Source organism: Sarcophilus harrisii, chromosome 1 (genome assembly GCF_902635505.1).
Source record: "Sarcophilus harrisii chromosome 1, mSarHar1.11, whole genome shotgun sequence".
Lineage (NCBI taxonomy): Eukaryota > Metazoa > Chordata > Mammalia > Dasyuromorphia > Dasyuridae > Sarcophilus > Sarcophilus harrisii.
In genome coordinates this window covers 391,776,530-391,798,881 of record NC_045426.1, presented here as the reverse complement: position 1 = coordinate 391,798,881, position 22,352 = coordinate 391,776,530, and the positions used below count along the sequence as shown (strand labels likewise).

Genomic DNA, 22,352 nt, shown 5'->3' with positions numbered 1-22,352 from the left:
CAAAGAGGACACAACTAGCAACAAAATAGAACTCCTCCAAGTGATATGGCATGAACTCAAAAGCCCTTCACTATCTGGGCTGTTGTCTTCTGGACAATTACACTTCTCTTAATCCAATGCCCAGAACTAAACCCTGTAGCACAGATAGGATCTAATAAAAGCAGAGTATGGTGGGACTATTTACTCCTTATTCATTAAAATTGGCTGTCATCAATGCAACCCAGAACATGTTTGTTTTCTTTGGCTCTCACATCAGTTTGTTGTTTCATAGCTTGCAATCCAGTGCAACCCTTTACAATGCTTTTTCAAAACAGTGCCTTATGCCTCTTGATTTTTGTAAGCAGGTTATCTCTACCAAACTGATAAATTTCATCTTATTAGATTTAGCCTAATGCTATATTGCCTATAAAGATCCTTTTGGCTCCTGTCATGCACTGTTAGCTATCCTCTAAGCTTTGTGTCATCTATAAATTGGATAAACATATCATCTCCTTTTAGTCTTATTATCACTTTAAGGAATTTAATTGGTTACTGCTAAGTTATCTCAAAATATATTGGTCAGGGAATGACTAAATGTCTGTGAAATATAATGGAATGTTCTCCAAATGATGAATTATGAATACAAAAAAGCATGGTAAGCTTACACTAAGATGTTAAGGGAAGTAAACAGAGCCAAGAAAATAATATACACAAAAGACTACAAAAATCTAAATGGAAAGAACTACAAAACAATTACCATTACAGAATTACAAAGAACAAAGATAGTCCCAGAGAAGGGACATAGGAAAATACCCTTGCACCCAAACACTCCTTTGCAAAGCTGGAAGATCTATAAGTATGGGATATTTCATATTATTTTAGACTTTTTCAATGTATTTATTGTTTTAGTTATTTTTTTCCTTTTATCTCTTAAAAATAATTTTACTTCTATGGGATGGGTCTCTAGAAGGAGGAAGGTGAGAGCTATGGGGAGGAATTTAAGAAATAGAAAATTGAAAGATACTAAAAAATTAGTTTTAAAAATGTATTACATTATATGGTGATACATTACATATAGGTATCAAAAGGGAAATTTTAAGTAACAGATTTGTAGTTTCACATGATTGTTTCCAGTTCTATTTGTATATAAAAATGTGCTTTTTTGGGGACATGCTTAATTTTAGAATTAAAAAAAATTAAGAAAAAAGTGCCCAGTTAAAAGTCTTGATATGTGTTGATAAATGTGAGATATAGCAATTTTTCCTTGACTTTTCAACTAAGTTTTTTTAAGTGTGTGTATGGAAATAAGGGGCCAGTTTTCACTGATGAAGTACCCACACCAATGAAATGTCACAGATTTCTTTAATTGCTTAATTAAATGGATATAAAAAGAATTATATCTCTTTTGTTTAAATACGTGTGTGTGTGTGTGTATGTATGTATGTACCTGTCTGCCTGTCTATATATCTCCATTTGATACCTAGTTGCCTAGTTGGCACAGTGGATAAAAACACCAGGCCTGGAAACAGGAAGACCTGAGTTCAAGAATGGCCTCAGACACTTATTAACTCTGTGACCCTGGGCAAATTACTTAATCCTGCTTACTTGAATTTTTTCATCTGTAATATGAACTAGAAAAGGAAACAACAAACCACTCTAATATCTCTGAAAGTTCAAATGGGGTCAAAAAGAGTAAGAACCAAAATAACAACATATGTGTGTATATATACATTTAACATATATATCATCTTACAAACCTTAAAGTGCTATATAGATGCAATACTGGGTCAGGAAGGGGAGCACAGTGGATAGAGCACTAACCCTGAAATCAGGAGCACCTGGGTTCAAATCTGGCCTCAGACTTTAACACTTCCCAGCTGTGTGACCCTGGACAATTCACTTAACCCCAACTGCCTCAGCAAAAAAAAAAAAATTAAAAATGCAATCTGAGAAATTAGTTGTTGGATTGTATTAGAAACTAGTAATAAAAAAAAATTAGTAGTAGTAGGATTAGAACTAATATTAGTTCTAATTAGTATTAAGTATCAAAAGCAACTGGTGTTCCATATAATGAATAAATGATTTTCTATAAAAGTTTCTGTGTTAACCACCTATTTTCAACATTTCTAGGAATAAAAGACAAGTATTTTTCTTTATTAATACAGACAGTTTGCATGGTTCATTTTGTTTTTATTATAAAAAACAACAAAGAACATGAACATGTACAGGCATTTTAAGAAATGAATACAAGACAAATCAGAACCATGGTGAGTTATTAAACCCCTTTTCTATATACAAACACTAAAATTCCCAAAGTGGGAACATCATCAAATGTGAAACACATTATAGCATTATACTGTACATATAAAACATACACAGAGATCTACTGGTTATCTCTGAATCTTTTATATACATGTAACTTAATACATAAAACTGCATTTGAAATTTAGTTTTGACTTCTCAGATGCCCTTTCCTACTACAATAGGATGAAACGGAACAGTTTTACCGAAGTTTACAAATGAGGAGAAAATAAGTTAAAATGAATTTCTGGCAAGAGCTTTGTCTTTTGTTCTCTCCAGAAGCCCACCACAAACAAAAAATACAGTTTTGTAGCCCATCTGTAGGCTCAGTAACGGAAGACTTTGCTATCCAAGTCTTTTTTAGCTATATAATTCTCTATCTTGAGTGCATAGTCCAGAAACTGTTTTGGTTCAAGAACCAATAGCATTTTCATTGTTTGATTAAATTTAAAATGTCACATATATATATTTTAAAAGCCAACACTAAAAAAGATACTTTCTGCAGCAAAAAGGGCAAAGTTCAAGTTTCTGTTATCTGATCATAATACAATACTTCAACCCATAATCATTTAAAACATGTCAAGCTTCTATGAAATGTATATTCAATAATATGATAATTTTAGGAAGGACATGCCTTCTAGAATAAAGTTATTTTAACTTTTTCTTTTTTGTCTATAGCAATAAGGAATGTCTGTCTTTTGCCTGGTTTTGTTGCTGATATTGCTTTGATCATTTCTGAATTGTATCAACCAACTCTTCTGATAAAGACAAAAAGGCACTTGGACAGATGCAGTGTCTTTCTTCTCAATGGTTTAGCTGAGTTCTGCTGCACACAACAAATTGATTTCAGCTAAGCAGCTCACAACAGCAGATGGGATGTTCTTTGTGGTCACTCTTGTCCAATTTTCTAGTACCTTGGATACTTCTGCGGGATTGCTGGGACTCAAGTCACAAAGAGCATATACAGCTGCTAACTGAATACTCCAGGGCACATCTGGAAAGAGTTTTAGTAATTATTATTTAGGCTCTGGAGGAAATGTATTAAGAATTTTCAGAAAATTTACATGACAGCCTATTCATATAATTTGGATACTATGAAATATAAATTCTTTCCATAAATGAAAATTAAATAAAAAGACTGAGGAAAAAAAAAATCACAATTAATGAAAGCAATAAGGGCTGCAACAATCCTAAGATGATGTGACAAAATCTAAGAGGCATTTAGGTACAGTTATCAGAATACTATTTTTGGAATCAGGGAAATATTTGAATCCCAGTTTACCCACAAAATAGCTGTGTGATTTGGGGCATTTATCTTTCATGTACTTTACTGTAAAAAGAAAGTAATTAGATGACCTCTAAGGGTCTTTGTTTGCAGCTCTAACTCTTATGACTTATCTATGCATAGTTAGAAAGTCTTGATCTTGGATATCTCAGACTCTACTCTTTTTGAGACTTAGTTCATTTAGTTCACTGTACTCTTACAAAGAGGAAGGAAATAAGTACTTGTTAAGTGGCTTAATATTATATGCCTAGAACATGCTAAGTGCTCTACAAACAGAGGCAGAAGTACATAATATCCTAAAAGAATCAGAGGGAATTACAGAGATATAGAAAACACCATGAAGCTATATCTAAACTCTTAATCTGATCATAACTTACATGTGAGACAATCATTGTTTCATGGAGAGGGAGTATAACTAAATGTCTGAGGACCAAATTCTACTTAGCTCCAAATTTGCTTAAGACCATGAACTTGTTTAATCTTTATGCTTCAATTTCTCTTTACTCAAAACAGATCATTTTGCACTGGCATCACAGAGTAGGCAAAAGGATTACTTTGAACTCTGAGTTCTTCCCATGAAAAACAAATACAAAATATAATATATATATATATATATATATATACACAAATACAAAATTATTTAAAGGATATCAGCAAAGAAAAATATATTTATAAAGATTCTGTAATATATGAGAGACTTTTGATTGATCAAGATTTGAGTTCTCATTCTTAAAATAAAAAGACATTTCTATGCTAAGAGAACAGTGGGAATTGAGTTTTTTAAGACTATGGTTTCAAAGAAAAATAAAATGTATTACAAAAATCCTATATGGTGATCTTGCTGTTTTTCTAGCCTAATTTCTCTTCTGTAAAATCACTGCTTATCAAGAGATAAGACTTAAGGTTAAGGAGTGTAATGATTTTTATAAAACCATGTTTACCTTCTTCATTTGAATGCTGTATAAACATACAAATCACAGAACTGATATTTTTCACAGCAGAAGAAAATCCTTCTTTCAAACCTAGTTGGCCTAAACGACCTGTAAGAAAAAAAAATGACATTAAAGATATCTTTAATTAAGTATTATTAGCTATTTTCATTAAGAATTCAAAACTGTTATCTTTATCTCTTTTTCCATCATTCCTTCAAGTCTTCCTTTGAAGTACTGTCACATAACAGCAAACAAACTAAAATGATCATATCCACAATTGCATTTACATTCTATAAGGAAAAAAAAGATCACATGATAGAAAGACAGTTGAAAATAATGCATCCATATGTCCCTTTCAATCCAGTTAAATCATTCATTACCAGCTTAAGCCTACCTCCTATTGGTAAAGAAGGAAGAAAACAGAAAAAGAGGACCAATCTCAGGCATCTGATAATGTGACCTACACTTCAAGACATCATTATCATTCTTCAGACTGCTTCCTTTTCTAATCCCTCGGTTACTCTTTAAATGAAGGTACTCTCCAAAGCCTTTATCTTTTTCTCTTCTCATATGGCTGTCACTTTACCATGGTGATCACATTCATTCCCAGGGTTTCAATTGTAATCTTAATGTAGTTAACTCCTAAATCTCTACCCAACACTTTCCTCCATAACTTATCTTTTTTTTTTTTCTCCTAACTGTATAATTCCCAACCAATGGTCTGTCTCCACATCAAAAACATATCCTAAACCGAACTTATTTTCTCTTCCAAAAATCTAACCTCCTACTTTTTCTTATTTCTCTTGATGGCACCACCTGCCTCCTAGGAACCTGTTCATTTGTATTCATTCTTGGTAATGAGCTCCCTTTCTCTTGTTCTGAAATACATATTCCTTCAATATCCAACTTAAGTATCACTTTGATTATTAAACCTTCCTTCACAATGCTAGGAATACTATTCTGTAACCTCTAACTAGAAGTGTTTTCTCTTTGAAAATATTCTATTTGCCTTTCATTGTAGCTTTTTGGATACATGTGCTTTCCTCCTATTAGAAATGTGAGCCTTAAACAAACAAAAAAACAGGATAGATATATGCTCAGTAACCTCAGAATTTAAAACCATTCCTTGAACACAAAAACTTAATGTCTGCTGAAATAAAAGTGCTTTAAGACACATTTAATACACATTTCTCTCTCATGTGGCAAGGAATGCTTACTAAAAGAGATTTGATTTATATTTCTTAAGTTGGAGGAAAATATGCTTCAGATATGCCAAAAAGAACAAAACTATCTTTTGTTCCATTTTATATTATAAAAATAAACTGAAGTATAATTTTTAAGATATGTTATAGCATTTCAGCAACTGTTTTGTTTATTGTATATTTGTTCCATAGAAAACTGCTTCAATCAAAGGTAAAATAATGTTTTCATCGACTTCCTCCAACAATTTGTACCCTTTGGTTTCTTCAGCCTGCTTTTTGCTGTTTGTTCTCAAAGGAGTCCTAACATGAGGGCAGAGGTAGATGTGTTTGCTCAACTTTGACAAATTTCTCTTTTTGGGGCTCCTCCTGTTTTCTTCAGGACCCACAAAAATATATCTAACTTGCATTAAAAATAAAAATACTTCTAAACATATCCAACTTATATTTTTAAAAAATTCCTTCTTTCAATTCTTACTGTACCTTAAGGTACTGTTTTAGTATGTATGAAACCCTGTATTGTCCTCTGTTTTGCATGTGTTACACCCATCTCTCCAAAAATAACTTCTTGAATATAGGGCACCTTTCTATTTCCTCAAGAATTAGAAAACGATTTCCTCACAAGACCAGAAAGTGTTGTTGTTGTTTTTTTTTTTTAAATATATAGTTCTTTTCATTTAAGGAACAATTAAGATAATAATCCTGTCATGCAATCTTTCCTGATGTTCTTTTTAGCCCCACCTCATATAAAAGTTATTGCTGCCTTCTCAAATTTTCTTTTATTTCTTTCTATTCTCAGCAGCCGTCTAATAAACATTTTGAACTAATTGTTCCAAAGGGATCCAAAATTCAACATGTCCAAAATAAAAACCATAAAGACTTTCCTCCAAATCTATTCATCTTCTGAACTTCTCTATTTTTGTTGAGTACTGATCTTTCCAATCATATATCCTCAATTTTTGACTCGATTATCCACATACTAAACCAGTTACCAAAGCCTGTCATTTCTATTTCCACAAATTTTTTCACATATCTACCCCTACTAGCATGTTGTCACTATCTTAATTCTCATCACTTATTACCTAGTCTACTGTAATAATAACTGTATCCTAATTGGTCCTACTCAAATGCCTTCCATCTTCAATCCAACTACATATAGTAGCCACTCAAGTGATTTACATAAGCACAGGTATGATCACTTCACACTTTCTATTCCTATTGAAATAGTCCCGTGGCACCTATTACATCTTGGAAAGGATACATATATTCTTTTTGAACTTAATAGTATTATTAAATGAAATTACACTATTAAGTTATTCATTTTTGCTACTCATCATAATACCTGACAAAAATTATCAAATAAATATCCAATTGATACTCAAAATGTATAAAGTTCAGATTACTATGAATACATAAAGTTGAAATAGAAATATAGTCTATTCAATTGTGGGTACTGTCAACTCCTTAATAATCTCATGTATTAAAAGAATGTTTTAAAAATAAATTAAAAGAATATTAAAAGATTTGTCTGCTTTTCTACTCTAATAAATACATTTAGAAAATGAGAGCAAAGAGATTAAGTATGAAACAGTGAATGAAAGCATAATTATGAGTTTGCAAATTTTCTAAGATAGTGTAGGACCAGAGGAAAATGATTACCTCTTTTCCAATTGGGTAATGCTTGCTGGAAGAGGCAGGATTTCATAAGCTGTTTGAATGAAGCAAAAGAAATGAATAATTGTGAAATGAGGTGTCTCTGAGCATCTGATGTAACCTGATATAAGGCTCAGAAACAAGATGAGATGACTGGATGGAAAATGAAAATGTGCCTGTGCTAAACAAAGTGAAAGAACGAAATATCAGAAAAGGAAGAAAGTTAATCTTGTGAGATGTGAGACCAAAAATAAAAAAATAAATAAAATAAATATATAAAATAAAAATAAAGAAATAAAATAAAGAAATGTGAGACCAAAGATAAAGTTCTTTAAACATCAGTTTGGTTGGATTTTACATTATGTAAAACAAAAATTTTAAGAATGACACAGCAAAAGTGATAGACCTTGGAAACAATAAAAAGGAAAGGCTAGTGGGCATTTGGGCATAAAGGTTTGGGGAGGAGGTGATAACCAACTTTGAGAAGAGAAAACCACAAATTTAATGATTCAATCCAGTGAATATCTATGAATTCATAAGTTAACAATGATGGCTGAATAAATTTCATTCTTGTAGGTTTGCAGTTTGATTTAGCTATTTAGCTAAGTTGAACAAAAGATAGGATTTTTCCAGTTTTTTTTGTTTTTTTTTAAAGAGCCATTTCCCTCTACCTGGTTTTTGGCAAAGCACAGTTTAAGTATTGCAGGGATGTCCCTCCATTTTCTCTTTATTTCCAATGACTCATGGCCCATTAGATATTATTTAGGTTATATTTTGATTTTAATTAAAGTATGTTTCTTATAAGCGGAGGTCATGGTTTATTTATATTTCTTCTATATCCCACGCTTTCCTAGTATATTAGCAGACAAAGAGACATTCAAGAAACAACTGTTGAATGAAATTGTTCTTTTTAAAAACTTTCATTCAATTTTCATTGTGTTCTATGTCTGTTGTTAACATAAGTTAGCAGTCTTGGGATCAGTCTTGGGATCTTTTTGATGCTCTACTATTAAACAGTCCCCCTATAAAATCTATAAAATAAGGGTAAAATGGATTAGATCTCCACCATCCCATGTAAATGCTCTGAAACTCTATGATGCAAATGTCAGTTAAAGCATTTCAAATGTTAATCTTCAACTGATATCAAAATTGAAAGTGTTCAAAAAGAATTTTTTAAATCAAATAATCTTATGTAGCAATTAATTAAAATGAATTTTATTGTTATTTCCACTATTTTGTGGTAAAATTCTGAATTATTTTCCATTAATATTAGTTTTTAAAAATGTCCAATCAGTACTCTACTGCTAAAATTACTAATTCAGAAATAAGATTTTTCAGTCAGTCAGTCAAGAGGAATTTATTAAGTATTTACTATGTGTCAAGCATCAGGCTAAGCATTGGAGATAGAAAAGCAAAAACACTATCCATATTTCTCCCTTAAAGGGGCTCATTTTAATTGAGGGTGACAAGTAGGGGGAAGAGAAGGGGAAAGAGAAAAGAGAAAGAGAGGGATGGGGAAAATGGGGGGATAGAATGAGGATAATTGAAGGGAAATCTTAGAGGGAAAGGAGGATAGAGAAGGGACCAAAGGTCTCCTATAGAAGGCTCAGTTTGAGCTCTCAAAAAAAGCCAAGGAAAGAAAAAAATAACTAAGAAGAATAGCATTCCAGATATGGGGCATAGTCAATACAAATATAACAGAAAAATTAACTGTGATGGATGCAAGGAGGCCAGATTTCATGGATTACAGTGTGTAGAAAGGAGTAAGGTATGAAAAGACTGGAAAGATAGAAAGGAACCAAATAATGCAGGTCTCTAAATATCAAAACAGAGCTATATGTTTGATCTTGAAAACATCTGAGAATCACTGATAGGTTAACATGGTAAGACATGTGCTTTAAGATCCTTTTCGCTGATGAATAGAGGATGGACTGAAGTGAGAAGAGAACTGAGGTATGTGACTATTAGAAAGTTATTGCAATAGTCTAAGCATAAAATGACAAGGGCAAGCACTAGGGTAGTACTGTGTGAATGAAGAAAAGAGTACATGTAGAAAAGATTTTGTGAAGGAAAAAGTAACAAGATATGACAACAGCTTGAATGTGTGTGTGTGTGTGAGAGAGAGAGAGAGAGAGAAGAATCCTGGATGACATGAAGATTGAAAGTCTGGGTGACTGGAAGGATAGTGGTGTCTTTGATAGTAATGGTAAACTTAAAAAGAGGGAAAAGTTTGAAGGAAAAGAGAATGAATTCTATTTAGGACACAATTAAGTTTGAGAAGTCTACATGATGTCCAAACAAAATATACAAAAGGTAATTGGTGACTTAAGTCTAAAGTTTGGAAGAAGGACTAGTGCCAGATATGTAGATATTAAATTCATCTACAAGAAAGGACAGTTAATCCTATGGAAGGCATTAAGATCACAAAGTGAGATAATGTAGAGATAGCAGAGAACATCCAGGCAGAAGCCCCAGGGAACATCTAGTTAGTATGACCTGAATGAAGATGTAGCAAAGGAGACTGAAAAGTAGCCACAGGGGTAGGACAACCAGAAGAAAGGTTGTGAAGACCTATAGAAATGAGAGTATTATGGTTAAGAGGATTATGAATAATGTTGAATATTGAAAACAATTTAAGAAAGATGAGGACTTAATTGTTATTAGATTTGGCAATTAAGAAATCAATGGTAACTTTAGAGAAAGCTATTATAGTTGAATGATTGGCTAAAAACTTTAGAGAGTAAGAGGAAATGAAGTTAAAGGAGAGATAGAAGATATAGCTAGATAACTTTAGCAGGAACAGACACCAATCAAGCAATAACCAGTAGGAGGTAAGATCACAAAAATCCAAATAATCTCTTTTTCTGAGAAAAGAAGGTGATTGACAGTTTTGGGATGCAGATAGGTTAAGAAAGACGACTAAGAAAATCAGTGGTGAAATTGGAGAGCAATTTTGGTTGAATGATAAGGAAAGAGATTGCAAAGTGTGTCAAAACAAGAGGGTCAACAGTTAATGGGACAAGGTGAAAATTTCTCAAAAAGCTGATGAGATGGAGTGGGTCAGACCCTAGGCCTGCAGGTCTATCACATGATCCCTATTCTCAGAGTTCTGTAAGGCAGAAAATTTCAGGCCTTAAGTCAGGAAGTTATGTGACTCACAGGAATTAGATATCATTGCTGACCACTGGTCAATGGTTACTTCCTTTTCAGTCCATTCAATGAAAGCAAGTCTTTTGCTATTTAACTAACTCACTATTTCTGGTTCGTCCCCAGACACCATGCTGGAAGATGGGCTGAAAGGTTCTGTACCTGCTCAGCTGGTCTGTGTGGACCTTTTCTTGTAAGGACTAAATAAATGCTTCCTGTTTGAAGTTCTGATAAACAGCACAGAGCAGGGGAACTCTGGATGGCTACTTGATGGGGAGAGATCCCTCTCGGTTTAGGAATCCGAGTTAAAAGGTCATCTCTGTGTATTACAGGATCCCAAACCATGAGATTGGAGCTGCTCTCCCCAGAGAGAGAGAGGGGAAGAAGCAGGGCAAACCTTATCTTTGGAGCAAAAAATCTCAACTACCACCAGGGAGTGCACTTGATGAAATATTGCTGTTTTGTGTGGAGAAGGGACAGTCCTCTTTCATATAATTTTTGTTCTATGTCTGTTTGTATCTTTGTGCAGTATGTTGGTGACATATCTTTTGTGAGCTAGATTTTGCTACCTGGAAAGATTTAAAATGCAGCCAGCAAAAAGAAGAACTTTTATGCTGCAGCTAGAATGCTGGGAAAGATTTCTTAATACCCTTGACTCCCACCTTAAAAGGGAGAGGAAAAAAAAGGGGAAAAAAAGCCTGAATTTTTCCTGTGGCCTCTAGCTCTGCCAAACCGGGGGGCAAGAAAATAAAGTTAGCTAATTTTTTAAAGCAATGATTGGAGAGTTTGGCAATTGGTCATTTCAAGATTACAAAAATGCTCAGCATAAAACAAAGGTTATATAAATGTTAACTTTATTAGATTTAATTACCTCACATTTGATGATTTTTATATAGGTTTTTAGGTGTGACTAACATATAATACCAATATTGAGATAAATTAATTTTGTATGTATATTAAGTAATTTGGAAGCAAATTCACCTAAATTAAGAGCTCCATGAGGAGGATAGTGCATAGTAAATGGGACTAGATGAAGCTTTCTCAAAAAATTCTAGAGTAGGTCAGATCTCAGGCTTAAGTCACATGATCCTTATTCCTACAGAATCTACAGAGACATAAGATCAGGTTTTGGGCCCAGATTGCACAAGTCACATGATCTCAAAGTCTAGAAGTCTCTAAAGGCCAAGACACTAGATCAATGACAGGAAGTGATGTGACCCACAGGGAGCAGAAAATATTGGTGACCATTGGTCAATGATGGTTTACTTCCTTTAGTTTATCCAATGAAAAGACTTGAGTCTTTTGCTATTTAAGCCCTGCAAGCTTCTGGCTTGTCAGGTAGAGCACATGTTGGAACCTGACATGCTTCCCAGGTGTGCTTGGACCTCTCCCTGCAGGGACTAAATAAATGCTTTCTTTTTGTACCTGAAGATGTCTCTGATTAATTAATTTGGGGAAGGGGGTCTAGTACCTGTCCCACACAATAGGATAAAGGGACATGTGGGAGGAAGGGTTAACTGAAAGAAAAAGAAAATAAGTCCTTTCAGTTCAGTGCAATTTGTTATTTGAGATATGATAATAAAAGCAAATGTATGTAAATTGTAATCTCTTTGCACAGTGTTAACATAAGATTTAAGAGTTTGGGAACTTTGGGAATATCACAAGGTAGAGTATTAATTTTTAAAATAACTTCTTAATTGATGCTGTTGTGCCATAGTTCCCTTTTAATATCCTGACCCAGTTTCCCTAATTGTCCTATTTAGTTACTCTGCCTCAGATTATAACCATTCCCTCTTAATGTTTAATGGGATAAAGGTCTTTATCCATTTTAGATGTCACTAGAATATCAGGAGCCTCTCCACCAGTACCTCCCATTATGTAATCCTAGGTGCCTCACCCCCATTTGGTCATCCCCATCCAGGTACCTCCCCCATTATGTCATTGTTCTTGTTACCTTATAAAAGAATCTTGTTATTCAGGGCTGGATTTTTTGAGATGATAATCTCATTCAGCCCTGGGACCAAACATGGATCCATTTGGTCCCAGTAAATCTCTCCATTTAATAAACTATTAAATTGTTCTCTAATCTCTGTCTTGCTCAGTTTCTCCAGCATCAATGCATACAATAAAATTGTAAGCAACTATAAATTATATGAGAATCCTATCCATTTTTGTGATAGGCTATGTTATTTGTTTATGTTTATTGTATATGTATTATGTTTATTTAGCTATCACTTATGAAAATTGTGAAACTGCTAGCAAGTAGGAGTTATTGTCATAATATTGAAACCTAAACTTGTTAAGGATTATTGATTTGATAAGTTGTTGTGAGAGAGAGGCAGAGAGAGAGACAGAGAGGAGATATGAGGGCCCAGAGGAGCAGGATGGAAGGAAAGGGCAAGTTCTTTAGTAGATAGAAGTTGCCATTTGCCAGGAGGAAGGGAGCACACCATGAAGTTGGGGCATGTCTTTAGCTGGAAACTAAATCCTGAAAGGGACTTGGCACCCTAAAAGAGTTAGATATAAGGACAAGACTTAGTGGAGTTAGGAGAATACCACATGGCAGGGGGAGAAAGAAAAAGATTCCATGAGGGGGAATACCTAGGCAGGCTGACCTAGGGGAGGGCAATAGCCATGGGATAGCCCAGGGGTAGTGGGATTTCTGGTTGGACAGGCAGGGGTAGACTTCTGCCCCCTGCTTTGTTAACTTGCCAGGTTTGGAAAAAGGTTGGTTCTGAGTGTAGAGTTCCAATCTCTTCATCTTTAGCTTTCTGAAGGTTTTTGATTGAGATTTTTAGTAGTTAATCTAAAATTTAAGATTGAAAACTGTATAGTAGTTATTTGTGATGCTATGTCAAAGATTCCAGTGTGCTCACTGGTTTAAGCAGCAATATCCTGTCACCCTATTGCTTATGCACTTAACCACCAGAATAGTTCAAGATTTCTTAGCTAAAATGGCTCCTGAAAGCTTCCACTGATGTGCGGGTGTTGGTTTTAAATGGTAGAGGGCAGGTTACAGTTGATATTGAAGAGATAGACCAGCCTGAAAGCCTAGATAACAAGGATGTCCTAATGGAAAAAATGTATCAGGATTGGTGTGAGAAATCTTCAAATGTGTGATATAAAGAGGAGGAACTAAATGAACCAGGTGAAGATTTCTCAAAAAGTCTATGAGATGGAGTAGTTCAGACCCTAGGCCTGCAGGTCTATCATGTGATCCTTATTCTCAGAGGTCTGTAGAGCACAAAAAGTCAGGTCCTAGGTCTAAGCTTCAGGAAGTTACATGTCCCACAGGAATTAGATGCTATTGCTGAACACTGGACAATGATTACTTCCTTTGCAATCCATCCAATGAACCCAAATTTTTTGCTATTTAACCAATTCACCAATTCCAACTCACACCACATACCATGCTGAGCTTGCTCAGCAGGTGTGTTTGGGCCTCTCCTTGCAAAGACTGACTAAATGCTTCCTTCTTGGGTATCTGAAGATGCCTCTGAGTAGCCAGTTTGGATAAAGGGGTCTAGCACCTGTCCTACACAAGAGGAAATAAAATCTAAATTTAGATAGTTTTTTCAAGCAATTTCAAACTTCAAGAAAAAAAAGAGAGAGAGACATGAAATTATCTAATGGGGATAATAGGATAAAGTGATACATTTAATTTTTTTTAAGGGTGGAAGAGAAATAGTTATATTTGTGTTTAGCAAAGAAGGAACCAAGAGAAAGAGAATAATATCAAGGATACATAAAGAAAAGTTTGCACTGACAAAGAAGAAGCTCATCTCTTCATGCAAGACAGGAAGAAATAGTGGGAAAAGGCTTTTGATTGATGTGATAATAAATGGAGGGGAAAAGAGGGAACACAATTCCATAATTTTCTCCAACTCTATTCAGCACCACACTATTCAGGAGTGAAAAATACAGATGATGGGAATAATCTCAAGGCTGCAGTTTACAAAGATAGCTAGTCAATAGGTCAAAGGGATGTGAAATAAAATGTAAAAGGATCTTAGTGATTATACAACCAATCCTTGTTTTACATATGAAGGAACAAACAGGTGATATAATTTAAGAGATGGCAAAAATAAAACCCATGTCTTAACTTCAAATTCAGTGTATTTTGTACCAAATAAAATGAATTTGTATTCTCTAAACTAATGTTGTTTGAATTCACAATCCTTAACAATTTCATCATTTGCTAACCAAGTTCTCTGGTCAATGTCAATCCACTCCGTGATGCAAAATTTAGACAGTGTTTCTTCTTTAAAAAATTAATTTAATAATTCTACTAAGTTCCCAAGATTGCTTTAAACTATTATTTGATGCTTAAGTCAAAACAACAAAACTGATCAATTTGACTCTTACGGGTCAATCTAGCTTCAGACTTCATTCTTTAAATGAAAGTGTTCTTTCAAAAATGACAAAAAATATATTTGGAATATTTACCAAATCTAATGGCATTTTCTGTTTTCTTAATTCCTCTGCAGGATTTGACAATGCTGACAGCCCTACCCTTCTAGATACTCACTTTATTCTTGTATTTTCAAGACATGGCTCTCTAATTACCTTCCTACCTGTCCCCCTGCCTGCTTCTGCTGTCTCTTTTGTTGGAACACCATACATATCACTTCCTCTAAGTGCATGCGTGTGTGTAATAAATATGTACCCAGCCCTATTCCTTCCACTAAATGACAAGCATACATGACCAAATGCAAGCTTGACATTTTTATCTAGAGGTCCTGTGACTACCCCAAACTCAACCAGTTTAAAACAATTCATTATTTTTCCTCTCAAATTCAGCCTTCTGATCATGTATATTTCTACTGGGGACATAATTTTCTTTCCAATTGCTGTGGTATACAGTAAATTTTGCTTTATCCCTGACTCTTCCCAAGTCAAATGATTTTGATCTGCACAACATTTCATATTTCTAACCTTACAAGGCCATCAAAACAATTCAAGGCCTACCTAGTCTCCTCTTCTTTCCCTCCCCAGTGCATCCACCCCACTTAGCTACCAAAATAATTTTTCTTAAAGCACATGTCATTTTCTTGTGCTATGTATGAACTACCAAGCTTCTAAAGTACAAACGCCTCTATTTGTACGTTAAAGCCCTTCATTCCTATTCCTAACATATCTTTCTAGCCCTAAAGTATTATCCTTCACACAATCCAGCCAAATTAACCTTACAAAAATTATCATAGATGACAATCCACTTTCCATTTCCATGCCTTTGCATAGGCTAAAGCCTAGAAAGAATTTCTGCCTCTGATTCAAAGAATCCTTAAAATATAGCTTTAACAATACTTTCTAGATTGTGGTGGGGAATGTGGATTGTATAGGATCCATGGAATAATTTCCTAAGGCAACTACAATGAGTTAAAAGCTAGTACAGTAAGCTTCCACTGCTTGAGCTCTGTAAGTAGAAAAATTTTTTTATGGCCCATGAATGATGTAACAAAAATCCAAATGGCCCTTCACAGAAAAAAGGTTCCCCAGCCCTGTTCTAGATGAAGACTTTCTTGACCTTTCCCTATCCTTCTAAATCTAATATTGTCCTCCTCAAACTTTCATACTTATTTGTATTTTCTTTATATTTATATCAGCTGTTTTCAGTAGTTCTGACTTATGTTTTCTTGAAGCAGTATGAATGAGTGATCTCTTTCAGTGCCTAATCCCTTATAATCCATAGTAAAGTACTCATTTCCCTTTATAACTCCCTTAATCGTATTCATAGATGTATCTCCTCTCATCACTGAAACAATGTTTGTCTTTTTTCTCCCTTTCTAAATTCCTCTCTTAGTTTCTTTATCCATGTTTCCCCTAAATTTTCTTCTTCTTGAGAAAACACAGGTGCTATTCTTTCATATATAGACAGGAAAATGAAGAAAGGAAAATAAAATGTTTCAGAAAAGTAAATATGTTAATTCCAAAACAATTTAAACATCTTAAAATAAGCCAATACAAAAGATAACCCCCCAAATGTAGGTTAAGCTTAGAAACAACTTACATTAATTAGAATTTTTGCTTTAGGAAAAAAAAAATCACATGAAAGAAGCCAAATGCCAACATGCACAAAAACTCACCAATTAGCCTGAGTATCAATGCCACAATAATATCTGGAGTGTATGCGATGTTCAAATGTCCTTTTCTATGCTTTATCCACTTATCCATGACAGGCCATAGCTCTTTACTATGAAATCAAGAGACAATGAAAGAATAGACACTCCAAAATTTACCAAATGAAGAACCCATCTTAAATAGATAATAAGTTAAGAATTACTCTAAAATACAATATTAAAGGGGAAAAAAAGTTATATTAGTTAGGAAAAGCACTCTTAAATCTAAGTTGGTCTCCCATTTCTAATGGCTAATAAATGATCTTCAATTACTATTCTTAGGTTATATTAGAAGCTGTTGCATGGCTGTCTAAAAGCACAAGCACATTTATACTATGAAACAAAATTATTTTCAGGAAGGCTAAAAAAAAGTAATTTTGCAATTCAAATAATTTGAAATAGATATAAAATCCTCACTATTCCAAAGCACAATAAGGTAAAACATAAGGTAAAGAAGTGCTTTTCCACTTCATTGGTTTTGTAATTTGAATTTCTATACATTAAGTGCATTATAAGCAAAATCCACCTGTATTATATGCCCTAGAAAAGAGTTTATCATTCACATGGAATAGTCAATAACAAATCAACAAGGATTTAGTAGGTGCCTATTATGTTTCAGGCACTAGGCTAATATTATACACAATAAGGATGACATTGCTACCTTAAAAAAAATTAATTTTGCCTATGAAGTAACTTTCAACTGAGAAAGAACTAATTTTATTATTTTTATTTCTATTATTTAGCAAAGCAATAACTTACCTTATGATATTATCATGTGTCCAAACCCATTTCTGATGACAGCAGAGTAGATCAAGGGCAAATATATATTCCCACGTGTCATCATTTAGATCTTCACCAAATTTCTCACTTAAGTGAAACTGCATTTTAGGACATAATTGCATTGTCGAAAGCAACTTGGAGATCATCATACTAACATCTAAGGAGGAAGTCTGAGAAACGGAAAAAAACAAAATTTCAAACTTGCAGAGATAGCACAATATACAACTCACTGTTTAGGATATTACTTCCAAACATCGAAATAATGGTCAGATGATTGATCAGTTATTTGATTAAGAGTCCCTACTTTCAACCTTTTCATAAACAGAATAATTTAAAAACAGGAATTATGTTTCTTACAATAAATTAACCTTAGTAGAAGTAAAAATTTTAGAGGCAGCAAGATGACACAGTGGATAGAGCACCAGCCCTTAAGTCAGGAGGACCTGAGTTCAAATCCAGCTTCAGACACTTAATACTTCTTATTTGTGTGACTCTGAGCAAGTCACTTAACCCCAATTGCCTCAGCAAAAAACAAAAAAGAAGTAGTAGTAATAAACAGTTTAATTTCCATCTCCAATCCCCACCATCTGCTATTAGAATGACAACAATATTTGCAGGAATCCAGTGAGACATTTAAGATGTTTTTTCCCCTACAAAGCAAGAGAGATTGATCTAGAAAAGATTGTGCCATAAAATGACTTGTACTCAATTTAAAACATACACTGAGACTTTAAACTATTTTATCTTATAGAATAATCCTTATAGATGCTAACCAACTATGGGGTCATTTTCAAGTAATTAGCCAGACAATCACTTAATATGGTAACCTAAAAAAAATTATTTTAAAGTTTAGTTTTGTCATGGTTGCATAATCAAGACTAAGTCTGGCAATGTCAACATCTTTTAATATTTCAAGTTAGAATGCTTTATTAAAAAATGAGAATGTAATATGTTGGTAGGAAAATCATGCTTGTGTTTTATAATGTTTTTCTAGTTCAGTATGATCTATATACATGGTTGTCCAAATCAACATCATTTAACTGCATTATCAACACATTATAAATTGCATAAGCCTGAAATAAACATGACTGTCTACTTAATACTTTTGTCCCTTTCAAACTAAGTGATCCTTCTCAAATAGTTTTGCTCAAAATAATATTTTTAAAATCTAATATTTTATATTATATTTATATTAATTCATAATTTAATAATATTTATAAAATTTTAAAATAAAAAACAATATTTTCAAAGCACCAAACAATAACAGTAATTGGAACAGGTCTAGTAGTGATCTAACCATACTTTTATAACAACATCTTCATGTGACATATTTTTAAGACAGTTGTTTTCAATAGGCATTCTCCAGTGGCCAGATCAGTGTGTTCTTCAGCACAGCTCTGGGATGCCCCATGAGTCATGGCAACATCAGTGCAGCACCAGGTAAATAGCCAGGGTAAACAAGCCTGACAAAGTACTCCTTTCACCTTGGGATAAAGGCTCAAATTTAAGAAAGGAAAAAGGCCAAAAAAGAAAGGATGGAAGGAGAAATGGACAAAAACCAACAAAAAAAGAATCTGCCAGGAAAAAATTAATATGGTAACAAGAAAGACCAAGACACAAATTCAGAAGAGAACAACAATGTCCAAATACCTGTGAGTAAAATCTGAAAGAAAAATGGAAAGTGATCTCAAAAGTAGAAAGAACTCATGGAAGAGCTAAAACAGGAGCTTAAAAATCACAAAAGAGAGAAAAGAAAAATTGGGAAAAGAAATGAGTGATGTAAGAGAATTATGAAAAGAGTCAACAGCTAGGAAAAGTACTTAAAAAGTAAAACTGATCAAATGGAAAAGGAGATATAAAAATCCATCGAAGAAAACAACCCTTAAAGAATATAACTGGCCAACTAGAAATGAAAACACAAAACCTAATTGAGGAAAACAACACCTTTAAAGTTACACCTGGGTAAGTGGAAGTTAATGACTGTATGAGACATCAAGAAACAAAAATTTGAAAGAATGGAAAAAATGGAAGAAAATATAAAATACCTCATAGGAAAAACAACTGACTTGGAAAAATTTTCCAGAAGAAACAGTAAACAATCACTGAATCTACCTGAATCACTGAACTACTTGAAAGCCATAAGAAAAAGGAGGACAATATCTTGCAAACAATTATCAAGGAAAATTGCTCTGATGACCTGGAATTACAGGGCAAAATAGATACTGAAAGAAATTCACCAATCACCTCAGGAAAGAGATACCAAAATAAAAATTCTAAGGAATTTATAGTCAAATTTCAGAGCTAACATGCCAAGGGAAAAAAAAATACAACTGCAAGTGGCCAGAAAGAAACAATTCAAATATCTGGGAGCCACAATCAGGATTACACAAGACCTGACAGATACAATATTAAAGGAGCTGAGGTTTTGGAACATGATATTCTGGAAAGCAAAGGTGTTAGGACTACAACCAAAGAATCATTTCCCAGCATAAGACGCTTAATACATCAAAGGAAAAAATGGCCATTCAATGAAATAAAAGGATTTCAAGCATTCACAAGGAGACCAGAAGTAAACCAACAACTTGACCTCTAATATTAAGATCCAAGAGAAGCATAAACAAAGTACAAAGGGAAAAAAAAAGAGATCCAATAGAAATAAACTGGTTATATTCTTACATGGGAAGAAGATATTTATATTTCTTAAAAATTATATTGCTACTAGTAGCTAGAAGCCACATACAAAATGTATGGGAATAAGATGAATTTTTAGAATGACAAAAACAATTAAGGGATGAGAAAGAGGAGTACACTGGATGCAGAAGAAAGGGAGAAGTGGACAGGTATAAATTACTTCACATGAATAAGTGCAAAAGACGTATTACAGTGGAGAGAAAGATGGAAGAGTGGGTGATGAGCATCGCTTGAATTTAATTCTAATCAGTATTGGCCCAAAGAGGTATACAATCAGTAGGATAAAGAAATCTATCTTACCAAACAGGGAAATACAGAGGAGGAGCTTAAGTAATGGAGATGGGGACTAACAGAAAGGCAGATCAGAGGAGATGGTAAAGAGAAGGAAAACAACTGATGAGGAAGAAAAAGGTAAGAAGGAATAAACAGGAAGAAGAATAGGATAGAGGGAAGCAGAGGTAGTAGTAATCATATGGTGAATGTGAATAGGAGAAAATCTCCCATAAAATGGAAGCTGACAGCAAAGTGGATCAAAACCCAGAATCCTACAATATGTTGTTTGTAAGAAATACACTTGAAGCAGAAAGACAAACTCAGAGAAAAGCTAAAGGGCTAGAATAAAATTTGTTATGCTTCAGCTGAAGTAAAAAAAAAAAAAACACGATACTAATGCACTACTGGTGATATTGTGAAATGATCCAACCCTTCTGGAGAGCAATTTGGAATTATCCAGCAATACCACTACTAGGTCTGTTTCCCAAAGAAATCATAAAAAAGGGGAAGACATACATGTGCAAAGATATTTATAGCAGCCCTTTTTGCATTGGCAAAATATTGGAAATTAAAAGGACATTCATCTATTGGGGAATGGCTTAATAGATTGTGATATATGAATATAATGGAATACTATTGTGCTATAAGAAATGATGAACAGGCATAATTCAGGGAAAAAAGAATAAAGACTTATATGAACTGATGCAAAGTGAAATGAGCAAAACCAGGCAAACACTGTGTACAGTATCAGCATCATCAAGCAATAATCAACTATGAATGACTCAGTTCTTTCAGCAAAACAATGATCCAAGATGAGCACAAAAGACTCTAAAAGGAAAATGCTATCCACGTCCACATAAAGAACTGATGGACTCTAAAGGCAGATAAATGCATTAAAAAAAAAAAAATTTATTCTTGGATTTTTTTTTTGGATCTATTTTTTCTTTCACAACTGTGACTAAATGGAAATACATATTACATAATAACACATGTATAAACTACATTAAACTTTCTACCATTTTTGTAAGAGGGAAGGGGAGGGGAGGGAAGGAGAGAAAGATTTGTAACTCTTGTAAAAATGAATGCTAAACAGTTTCTTGACATGTAACTGGGGAAAAAATAAAATAAGACAGCCAGTCTGGGCTTTCACCAATGACTATATTTTCTAATATTAGGACTGCTAGGAAATCAGAACATTTAACTTGGCAAAGCTGTTTATGTTTATCTTTGTTTCTAAGGCAGAATTTTATGCTAAACCTACATCAGATATATTAGGAACCTTAATGGGTCAATAAAATAAAATAGCAACCATTAAGATGTTAGCACATTTATCTAAATAGGCTAGCAAATGCATTTTTAGGCAGGAGGTATGTTATCTTCAAAATGCTCAGAGTAGCTCCTCATTAATAGGTTAGAGGCTTAGTGATGAATTTTTTGGTCATAAAAACCAATAAAACAAAAACAAAATACAAAATGGAGCTTAGGCTTATGTGAGAATGGCAAAATAGCAAGAAAGGAGAATAAAAGATGTTTAAGATCATAGTTTTATGATGATCTAAAAATATTAACTTAGTTGTTTTTTCTCCCCCCTAAATGTGAGTTATTTTTAAAGGCCAATGAATGGACACATTCCTGGAGGAACTCTTATTACTCTAGACATTCTCAAAATATACAAAAAATGAAGACAAAGAAAGTTGCAGCTAAACGAAAACATTATCTGTGGAGAGGAAAATGGAAGAATCGGCTGAACTGCTTCACAAGATCATAAATTTAGAGCTGGAAGATATCTTAGTTTTACTGTTTAAAGAAATATTTGTACTTCCTCAAAATGATCACACATATATGATTTGAAAAAATGACAAATGCTGGTGGAGATGTGAAGATGCTAATGAACTTAGTGGAGTTGTTAACTGATTCAACCATTCAGGAAAACAATTTGCGATTGTACCCAAAGGAGTATAAAATTATGTATACCCTATAATCTAGCAATATC

The 22,352-nt window shown here is 33.7% G+C and overlaps 1 protein-coding gene across 1 annotated transcript in view; it reads right to left on the bottom strand.

Annotated features, from left to right (window-relative positions):
* Positions 1 to 2,153: 2,153 nt before the first annotated feature.
* Positions 2,154 to 22,352, bottom strand: part of ICE1 (interactor of little elongation complex ELL subunit 1) — a 77,283-nt gene continuing 57,084 nt past the window's right edge. Inside the window, 6 exon segments of the mRNA XM_031946109.1 lie at positions 2,154 to 3,274; positions 4,507 to 4,605; positions 7,356 to 7,365; positions 7,367 to 7,404; positions 16,583 to 16,689; positions 17,375 to 17,565. Coding sequence (XP_031801969.1) covers positions 3,093 to 3,274; positions 4,507 to 4,605; positions 7,356 to 7,365; positions 7,367 to 7,404; positions 16,583 to 16,689; positions 17,375 to 17,565 — 627 coding nt within the window. The 3' untranslated portion in view covers positions 2,154 to 3,092.